The 11,020-nt window shown below is 37.6% G+C and overlaps 1 protein-coding gene across 1 annotated transcript; it reads left to right on the plus strand.

The window, feature by feature from the left end:
- Positions 1 to 8,327: 8,327 nt before the first annotated feature.
- On the plus strand, positions 8,328 to 8,768 carry LOC145284689 (uncharacterized). Its single transcript, XM_080133583.1, has one exon. The coding sequence runs from the start codon at positions 8,328 to 8,330 to the stop codon at positions 8,766 to 8,768; it is 441 nt and encodes a 146-aa protein (XP_079989709.1).
- Positions 8,769 to 11,020: the final 2,252 nt, after the last annotated feature.

Below are 11,020 nucleotides of genomic sequence, written 5' to 3' on the forward strand. Positions count from 1 at the left end.
AAGTTGTCATCTATAAAAAGAGAAAATGGGCTTTCAATTTACTTTTGCCAGCATCGCAACTCCCCCTTTCATTATTTTGTCCTTTAGTTCTTGCATTCCATGAACGATGTTTCCAACAAGATTCTTCCAAAGGAGGAAATTCTTAGAAAATATAAAATTCATGAAAAGTGACCAGTCGCATGTATGCCCCGTTTACGGAAGATGCCAACATATAACAAAATAAAGTAGGCGTCGAAGGAGATGGACGTGTAAAATGAAGGCGAGAATGGACTGGCTGTGGTTAGCGAGACGGAAAGAAAGATAAACGGTATATAACAACTTGACTCGGTGTATGTCTTTATATGAGGCCTATACTGGCCGTACGGTTATTGTTACGTAGATATGATGCTAAAGTTACTGGCACAAATTCTTTTCTAAATGTCGAGTTAAAAGAACTAGTTTCTTTGCCTCCGAGCCTCAGTCTGCTTTGCATGATAAATATTATTTCAAATCTTTATACTACTAAACCCTAACCAAACTCCTGTATATCCTAATGTATATTAATGATGTAATCCTGTAAGTTATATCATCTCTCTTGTTCCAACTGAACAAATAACCAATTGCTCTTCTCCCCAATCTGCTACAAAATCACATACTTTGCACGTTACTTGGAAGATGTGTTTAGCCTCCGGTCCTTATATTTAGAATGCTGACCTTTTAAAAATCGATAAATACTAAAATCTATAGATTTCTATTGATAAGGCATGCATTAGATTAACTTATATTTATAATCTATAGCTTATCTATAAAATAGATACTTATTACCCATAGTTTGTGCTTAGATTTATAGTGATCTATATTAAGTAACAACTCTATATCTTTCTTTCCCTTTCATGGGTGAAATATGAAAGTACTAGTGATTATCTTTACATGAAAACTAACACCTAAAGCACATTTCGAATCGTACCCTAACCCTTTATACCATAATTTTCCAATGTATTTATTAATCCACAAACAATATTTAATCCTTACTGAACCCTAGTAGATATTAACCTTATATCTACACCCTATACTCATGCATACATCAACTGAAAGCGTGTGAATGATCCACATTTTCCCATCTTAATTCTGTTTTGAGGAGTGTAACTTCAAAGCAAATACTAATTATCTTTGATATTAACTTTATTAATCTTATCTACCAATGTAGGGGCGTAGAAATACCTGGCTTTTAAACCAGGTGCGGGGATAATCCTCTCGGTGCTGATGGACTCGTAGATCTGATCAGATTATCCATCTAGGAGAAGGAAAACGCCGACATGTAAACGTGTGCCACTTACCTCATACGTCTTGGCACCAAACGGAGGAGGGAAGGCTCCTCGATCCTGGTCGACAACCTCCCTAGGGCTGGTGATTCGATCAAGTCACCGGTTTGAAAACCTAAACTGTATAAGAAGTAGATGGGCTTTTCCTATCGCCCAGCTTCCATACTCCTTCTTTGCCTATTAGCCAGGAGCAGAGGTCACAGGGACTCATTAGAGATGCCCAGTGCTTAGCCTTGTTTCCTCACTAGGGCAATCAATGCCGCCCCCCCCCACATCCGCCTTATTTTCTTCCCCTACGTCGGGGCATTTTGGGGGTACTTGTTTATCATGTGTGCTAACATTATTGGACTGGGATACTCTTATCTACAGGTTTAAGAGTACCGGTTTGACAGTTGCTGGCTGCTGTTTCCGACTAACAGTACAGGTTTCTAACTCTTCGGTAGCGCTTAGAGCGGCTGCTCTATTACCAGTTGTATAATATCGGGATGTTTTTAGTGCCATGTCACGCATGGAAAGGGACCCTGCACTCATCTTTGGAGGGCATTACTGAGACCACATTTCTGTGGACGAGGAGTTGGCTGATGGCCTACTTGTATTGCATGATGGTAGCTATGCACACCCGCTTTGTCTAGTGTTTCTCACCATAAACTGAAACTACGAAAAAAATAAAACAACTCAATTTAAAATAACGATCAAACCAGACACACACTTGAACAACGATTCGCCTCCTCCCTTTAGGTTTGCATTTACAAATATCCGTAAACTTAGATCTAACTTAGATGATGTAAAATCATTTCTCCTAGCAAACTCTCCGGATATCTTAGCTGTGAAACTAACTTGCACTCCTCCATCCCCTCTAACATCTTTAACATGTTTCCTTATCTTCCATTTTGCGTAAGGACTCTGACTGACATATGCACGGACGTGGAGTCTATATTCGTAACACCCTCCCCTTGACTAGGGAATTAAACTAGAATCAGATGGCCAGGCCTTCATGTGCTTTAAACTAACTTTACAACATAGCGTTAGTTACCTATATTTTCTTTTTAGCTCTCCCACGATCCAGGACTGTACTCTAATCAACCACGTCTCTAACAGAATAGATATAGTACTCTCCCTTGAGACTAGCACTCAAATACATGTATTTGGTTACTTTAACGCCCACCACAATAATTGACTTGACTTCTCGAACTACACAGACACAGCTGGTAGCATCATCTTTAACTTGACACAGACAGTAATGTTCCCGACTCGTCCTTGACACAGACAGTAATGTTCCCGACTGTTCCTTGACACAGACAGTAATGTTCCCGACTCGTCTCCCAGATCGCCAGGACCAGCAAGCCTCACTTCTGGATCTATTTTTGACAAGAGTTCCTGTGTAACAAATGCTCATTTCCCACTCGGGAATGCTGATTATGCTGTGACAATGATAGACCGTCGTGTGTCTATAGAGACAATAAGTCCACGATTTAATGTCAGTGTATGAACTGTACACACAATTATTCGCAAGGAACTGAAGATGCGCGAAGTTTGTCCCAAAGGTGCTCCATCCTTGTCACAGACTATTTGACTAAGATAGGTATCAAGACAGTTTTTCATCCTCTCTATAATCTAACCCTTGCATTCTGTGACTTTTATTTATTCCCTAAGATCCGGGGAAACTTTAGAGGGCATCGTTATGAGACAATTGAGGAAATGAAAGAGACTGTGACGAGGGGTCATTGACACGCTCACACAAGAGAACTTCAATGGGTCTTTCCAGAAGTTGTTGGAACGGTACAATAAATGCATTGCAGCCGGAGGAGGGGACTAGTGTTTGATTAAAACATCACCACACTTCAGAAGTCAGTTCTGATTGGCACAGAAAACATCCTACGCCAGGTGCTTTCAATCTAATTGATCCTTGGAATATGCTCACTTTGGTGCAAAACCCCGCTCTTGAATGAAAATTAACGGATGTAAAGCATGATAATACCGTGAATTTAACAAACAGAACCTCATTGGAAAAAAAATTCTAGGACCGACGAAATTTCAAAATATACATGGTGACTCGGTCGTCGTCCTGCGAATGTTGGCTCCTATTCTAATTTCAGAAAGAATAACACCGACACAGAACACGTAAGCATCCCCTCTAATTTCAGGTGCCAAAACACGACAGAACAAACACAGGAGAATCACAGTAACCAACAACGACCCAAAAACCGAAATAAGAAATGGACAAAAAGAGATAATAGACTGGTAATGAAATGCTATTGCAGAAGTCATCCCAAAGACCTAGGATATCGCAAACGGATGAAAGAGTTATGGGACATGGCAAGTGACTTCCATACATCAGAACAAATAATTGCAGATCAAGCTAAACATATTTTCAAGAGAGGCTGGCTTTCAAAGCTAGAACTGAATGAAATACAACAAAAGATAAATGATGGGAGAGTCGAAGAAACAGAGGAACTCCATAGGAAGATCTGCAACCTTGGATACAAGAGACATTGAGATCGAGCCCTATGAAACAGCAGAACTGAATTAGATGAAGTGGAAAGCATCAAGAAACTTATGAACGAGGAAAAAAGCTTCCATTCTTAAGAAACCAAGAGTGGAAAAAAACTAATAACTGAAACAAAAAAGGTGAACAAACTCCTCCCATACATCCCAACAAAGACCATTGCAGATCTAAACAATTTAATCTATGCAGGTGCCAAGACAGTAAGTATAAAGTTTAAAGAACAAAAAACTCAGAAAGAAAAGGAACCAACAAAACCTGGATGGGAATTGAGACTGGAAACCTAGATCCACAAACTAAAGAAATAAGCAAAAGCGATAAACAAGATGAAAATAAATAGAAGAGGTTGGAAACGTAGAAATACGATCAGCAAGGAGAGGCTCAACAAGAAACAGGAAGAAGTGAAGAAAAAAATAGCAGGAAAAGAAGCGAGATTAAGACGATACCGATACAAATCGAAACAGTGGAAGCAAAACAAGATCTTTGAAAATAACGAAATCCAATTCTACCAAAATGCAAATGGGAAAAAACGAAAATAGAACAACCGGACCCGACGGAAATAAAAAGCTACTGGAGTCAGATATGTGAAGAACGAAAGCGACATAACAGAAAAGCAGAATGATCGGAAGATATGTGAAGAACGAAAGCGACATAACAGAAAAGCAGAATGATCGGAAGATATGTGAAGAACGAAAGCGACATAACAGAAAAGCAGAATGATCGGAAGATATGTGAAGAACGAAAGGGACATAAAAGAAAAGCAGAATGATCGGAAGATATGTGAAGAACGAAAGCGACATAACAGAAAAGCAGAATGATCGGAAGATATGTGAAGAACGAAAGGGACATAACAGAAAAGCAGAATGATCGGAAGATATGTGAAGAACGAAAGGGACATAACAGAAAAGCAGAATGATCGGAAGATATGTGAAGAACGAAAGCGACATAACAGAAAAGCAGAATGATCGGAAGATATGTGAAGAACGAAAGCGACATAACAGAAAAGCAGAATGATCGGAAGATATGTGAAGAACGAAAGCGACATAACAGAAAAGCAGAATGATCGGAAGATATGTGAAGAACGAAAGCGACATAACAGAAAAGCAGAATGATCGGAAGATATGTGAAGAACGAAAGGGACATAACAGAAAAGCAGAATGATCGGAAGATATGTGAAGAACGAAAGGGACATAACAGAAAAGCAGAATGATCGGAAGATATGTGAAGAACGAAAGGGACATAACAGAAAAGCAGAATGATTGGAAGATATGTGAAGAACGAAAGGGACATAACAGAAAAGCAGAATGATCGGAAGATATGTGAAGAACGAAAGCGACATAACATAAAAGCAGAATGATCGGAAGATATGTGAAGAACGAAAGCGACATAACATAAAAGCAGAATGATCGGAAGATATGTGAAGAACGAAAGGGACATAACAGAAAAGCAGAATGATCGGAAGATATGTGAAGAACGAAAGGGACATAACAGAAAAGCAGAATGATCGGAAGATATGTGAAGAACGAAAGGGACATAACAGAAAAGCAGAATGATCGGAAGATATGTGAAGAACGAAAGGGACATAACAGAAAAGCAGAATGATCGGAAGATATGTGAAGAACGAAAGGGACATAACAGAAAAGCAGAATGATTGGAAGATATGTGAAGAACGAAAGGGACATAACAGAAAAGCAGAATGATCGGAAGATATGTGAAGAACGAAAGGGACATAACAGAAAAGCAGAATGATCGGAAGATATGTGAAGAACGAAAGGGACATAACAGAAAAGCAGAATGATCGGAAGATATGTGAAGAACGAAAGGGACATAACAGAAAAGCAGAATGATTGGAAGATATGTGAAGAACGAAAGGGACATAACAGAAAAGCAGAATGATCGGAAGATATGTGAAGAACGAAAGCGACATAACATAAAAGCAGAATGATCGGAAGATATGTGAAGAACGAAAGGGACATAACAGAAAAGCAGAATGATCGGAAGATATGTGAAGAACGAAAGGGACATAACAGAAAAGCAGAATGATCGGAAGATATGTGAAGAACGAAAGGGACATAACAGAAAAGCAGAATGATCGGAAGATATGTGAAGAACGAAAGGGACATAACATAAAAGCAGAATGATCGGAAGATATGTGAAGAACGAAAGCGACATAACAGAAAAGCAGAATGATCGGAAGATATGTGAAGAACGAAAGCGACATAACATAAAAGCAGAATGATCGGAAGATATGTGAAGAACGAAAGGGACATAACATAAAAGCAGAATGATCGGAAGATATGTGAAGAACGAAAGGGACATAACAGAAAAGCAGAATGATCGGAAGATATGTGAAGAACGAAAGGGACATAACAGAAAAGCAGAATGATCGGAAGATATGTGAAGAACGAAAGGGACATAACAGAAAAGCAGAATGATCGGAAGATATGTGAAGAACGAAAGGGACATAACATAAAAGCAGAATGATCGGAAGATATGTGAAGAACGAAAGGGACATAACAGAAAAGCAGAATGATCGGAAGATATGTGAAGAACGAAAGGGACATAACAGAAAAGCAGAATGATCGGAAGATATGTGAAGAACGAAAGGGACATAACAGAAAAGCAGAATGATCGGAAGATATGTGAAGAACGAAAGGGACATAACATAAAAGCAGAATGATCGGAAGATATGTGAAGAACGAAAGGGACATAACATAAAAGCAGAATGATCGGAAGATATGTGAAGAACGAAAGCGACATAACATAAAAGCAGAATGATCGGAAGATATGTGAAGAACGAAAGGGACATAACATAAAAGCAGAATGATCGGAAGATATGTGAAGAACGAAAGGGACATAACAGAAAAGCAGAATGATCGGAAGATATGTGAAGAACGAAAGGGACATAACAGAAAAGCAGAATGATCGGAAGATATGTGAAGAACGAAAGGGACATAACAGAAAAGCAGAATGATCGGAAGATATGTGAAGAACGAAAGGGACATAACAGAAAAGCAGAATGATCGGAAGATATGTGAAGAACGAAAGCGACATAACAGAAAAGCAGAATGATCGGAAGATATGTGAAGAACGAAAGGGACATAACAGAAAAGCAGAATGATCGGAAGATATGTGAAGAACGAAAGGGACATAACAGAAAAGCAGAATGATCGGAAGATATGTGAAGAACGAAAGGGACATAACAGAAAAGCAGAATGATCGGAAGATATGTGAAGAACGAAAGCGACATAACATAAAAGCAGAATGATCGGAAGATATGTGAAGAACGAAAGCGACATAACATAAAAGCAGAATGATCGGAAGATATGTGAAGAACGAAAGGGACATAACAGAAAAGCAGAATGATCGGAAGATATGTGAAGAACGAAAGGGACATAACATAAAAGCAGAATGATCGGAAGATATGTGAAGAACGAAAGGGATATAACAGAAAAGCAGAATGATCGGAAGATATGTGAAGAACGAAAGGGACATAACAGAAAAGCAGAATGATTGGAAGATATGTGAAGAACGAAAGGGACATAACAGAAAAGCAGAATGATCGGAAGATATGTGAAGAACGAAAGCGACATAACATAAAAGCAGAATGATCGGAAGATATGTGAAGAACGAAAGCGACATAACATAAAAGCAGAATGATCGGAAGATATGTGAAGAACGAAAGGGACATAACAGAAAAGCAGAATGATCGGAAGATATGTGAAGAACGAAAGGGACATAACATAAAAGCAGAATGATCGGAAGATATGTGAAGAACGAAAGCGACATAACAGAAAAGCAGAATGATCGGAAGATATGTGAAGAACGAAAGCGACATAACATAAAAGCAGAATGATCGGAAGATATGTGAAGAACGAAAGCGACATAACAGAAAAGCAGAATGATCGGAAGATATGTGAAGAACGAAAGCGACATAACATAAAAGCAGAATGATCGGAAGATATGTGAAGAACGAAAGCGACATAACAGAAAAGCAGAATGATCGGAAGATATGTGAAGAACGAAAGCGACATAACAGAAAAGCAGAATGATCGGAAGATATGTGAAGAACGAAAGGGACATAACAGAAAAGCAGAATGATCGGAAGATATGTGAAGAACGAAAGCGACATAACAGAAAAGCAGAATGATCGGAAGATATGTGAAGAACGAAAGGGACATAACAGAAAAGCAGAATGATCGGAAGATATGTGAAGAACGAAAGCGACATAACAGAAAAGCAGAATGATCGGAAGATATGTGAAGAACGAAAGGGACATAACAGAAAAGCAGAATGATCGGAAGATATGTGAAGAACGAAAGGGACATAACAGAAAAGCAGAATGATCGGAAGATATGTGAAGAACGAAAGGGACATAACAGAAAAGCAGAATGATCGGAAGATATGTGAAGAACGAAAGGGACATAACAGAAAAGCAGAATGATTGGAAGATATGTGATGAACGAAAAGGACATAACAGAAAAGCAGAATGATTGGAAGAATTGGAAGAAAAGTCACAGCAAATGGAAGAAGGGACACAGAATGAAATTAGCAAGGAAACCCTCAAGACAATCTTACGAAAAATGGTCAACTGGAGAGAACCAGGTCATGACGGAATACATGCCTATTGGTTTAAGAAATTCACGACACTACATGAAAGGCTAGTTCAGCAACTGAAAAGATGCATCGACGAAACACATGTACCAGAATGGATGACCAAAGATAGAACCATGCTGGTTCAAAAAGACACAGAAAAGAGAACCATCCTCATCAACTACAAACCTATAGCCTGCCTACCTACAATGTGGAAATTACTTACAGTAAAACTGAGAGAACAAATTTATCAGTCACTTATTAATCGCGGACTACTCTCAGAGGAATATAAAGGATGCCAAAAAGGAAAAAGGGGAACACATAACCCATTATACATAAACCAAAAAGATCCTGATGGAGGCCAAATGTAGAAAAATCAAAAAACTATTGCATAGATAGACTATAAAAAGCATATGATAAAATTCCACAAGTATGGATAATAAGAATGTCTGAGAATGTACAAAATACCAGGGAATATAACCAACATGATAGAAAATGCAATGAAAAAATGGAGATTTTAACTGACAGCTTATGAACAATACATAACTGAAATCAAAATACAAAGAGGAATCTTCCAAGGTGATTCCTTATCGCCATTACTTTTCATTATAGCCATGATGCACCTGAACAACATCCTAAGAAAATGCCAAGCCGGATATAAGTTCACTAACAAGGAAGAAAGAATGAGCCACCTAATGTACATGGATGACCTGAAACTGTTTACAAAACTAAGACAGAACTAGAAACACTAATAAACACGACCAGAATTTTTAGTCAAGATATCCAAATGGAATTCAGCATGGAAAAGTGCGCACTGCTCACCATGAGGAGGGGGAAGTCTGTAAATATATTTTAAATAAAGTAGTTCATAAATATTTTTATAACAGTTTTTTTTTATGTTTGATTAGAAAAAATTACCAACATCTGATGTTTGATTAAAAAAAAAACAGTTCATAAACAAATTTTTATTATGGAGATTATAATTTTGTTATGAAAGTTCAAATAAAGACTTTAACTAAAACTTCTATTGTTATATTTGCGTTTTAAAAAACTACATTATATACAGTGTGGGTCATCCGTAGCTTAAAAGTTGTCTGACGTCACTTCCGCCGAATGGCTTTGTAAACAAAGAAGTGCGACTCTTAACGAAAGCCCACAGAATTGTCAACTGCAGAAAGCAATGAAAAATTGAAAGCCGTAACTTCCTTCTCTCTCTCCTCCTCTTTTTCTTCTTCTTTTCTTCTACTGCCACTATTACTACTGCATCTTTTTCTCCTCATCCCCCGCCTTCTTCTTATGCTACTTCTTCTTCCTGTTTTCTTCTACTTCTTATTCTTCTTCTTTTAACTTCTTCTCCTTCTTTTTGTTCTTCCTCTTTTTCTTCTATCCCATTCTTCTTCTATAAACCTTTACCTTCCTGTATTTTTTTCTTCTTTATCATCTATTCCTTAAATGTTCTCTTTCCCTTTTATTTCCTCCATTTTTTTTGGGGGGAGGGGGCGTTTTATTCATTTTTTTTTATTCATTTCCCCGGTCTTTTTTACATTCTTCTTCTTCTTCTTCTTCTTCTTCTTCTTCTTCTTCTTCTTCTTCTTCTTCTTCTTCTTCTTCTTCTTCTTTGATTTCCTCATATATCTTCATCATCTCTTTAATCTCTCCTTCATTTTCTTCAAGGTCAAACATGGTCCAATAAATTGCCAAATTTCCATTTGTCCTGTTGACAAGGTCGAGCTTGTTCATCCACACCGTCATGTCCCAAGTGCATCCTTTATGTTTAAAACATATTCACATCCGCAACTCAAGCGCAACAAACAAATTGAGTCGTCCCCTTCCAGTCGAATCGGGTTGGAAACTCGAAACGAAAAAACTGGTCGATCACCAAACCTTGCCCAACGCCCGGTTCACCTGTCCGAATTGAGTAAATAATGTTTTTAGACTCTAAAAGTGTCGTTTCATTTATATTTTTTAGTTTTTAAACAATTTTTAGGTAAGCACGAATCGAAATCAAAGTGTAGCGAACGTTACTTTGTTGTTGCCGATGAAAACGGCATTTTATGTTCGCATGGGACATGACTGAGTTAATGCGATTGAAAAATGATCTTCATGGAATGTAGCATTATCGAAATTTATTAGAATGCGACAATGATTATGCACGATGGTGCAGATAGATAGACAGATAGATAGATAGATAGATAGATAGATAGATAGATAGATAGATAGATAGATAGATTTAAGAAGGATATAAAAGCTAGATAGATAGATAGATAGATAGATAGATAGAAAAAGTTAGAGAGATAGAAAGTCAGAGAAGATAGATAGATAGATAGATAGATAGATAGATAGATTTAAGAAGGATATAAAAGCTAGATAGATAGATAGATAGATAGATAGATAGATAGATAGATAGATAGATAGAAAAAGTTAGAGAGATAGAAAGTCAGAGAAGATAGATAGATAGATAGATAGATAGATAGATAGATAGATAGATAGATAGATAGATAGATTTAAGATAGAATATGTATAATTTTCTTAATAATGCCAAACTTTATTGCATCAACAATACGTGTAAAGGTCGAATAGAATCTGCTGTGGACGTCAATATGGCTTGCTCATATATCATTCA

Source organism: Euprymna scolopes, chromosome 9 (assembly GCF_053919585.1).
Source record: "Euprymna scolopes isolate OS-2025 chromosome 9, ASM5391958v1, whole genome shotgun sequence".
In the NCBI taxonomy this organism is placed as follows: Eukaryota; Metazoa; Mollusca; class Cephalopoda; order Sepiida; family Sepiolidae; genus Euprymna; species Euprymna scolopes.

What these genes read in the sequence shown, in the direction of transcription:
- LOC145284689 (XM_080133583.1), top strand. Translation starts at nt 8,328, where the DNA reads ATGGAAGAAGGGACACAGAATGAAATTAGCAAGGAAACCCTCAAGACA.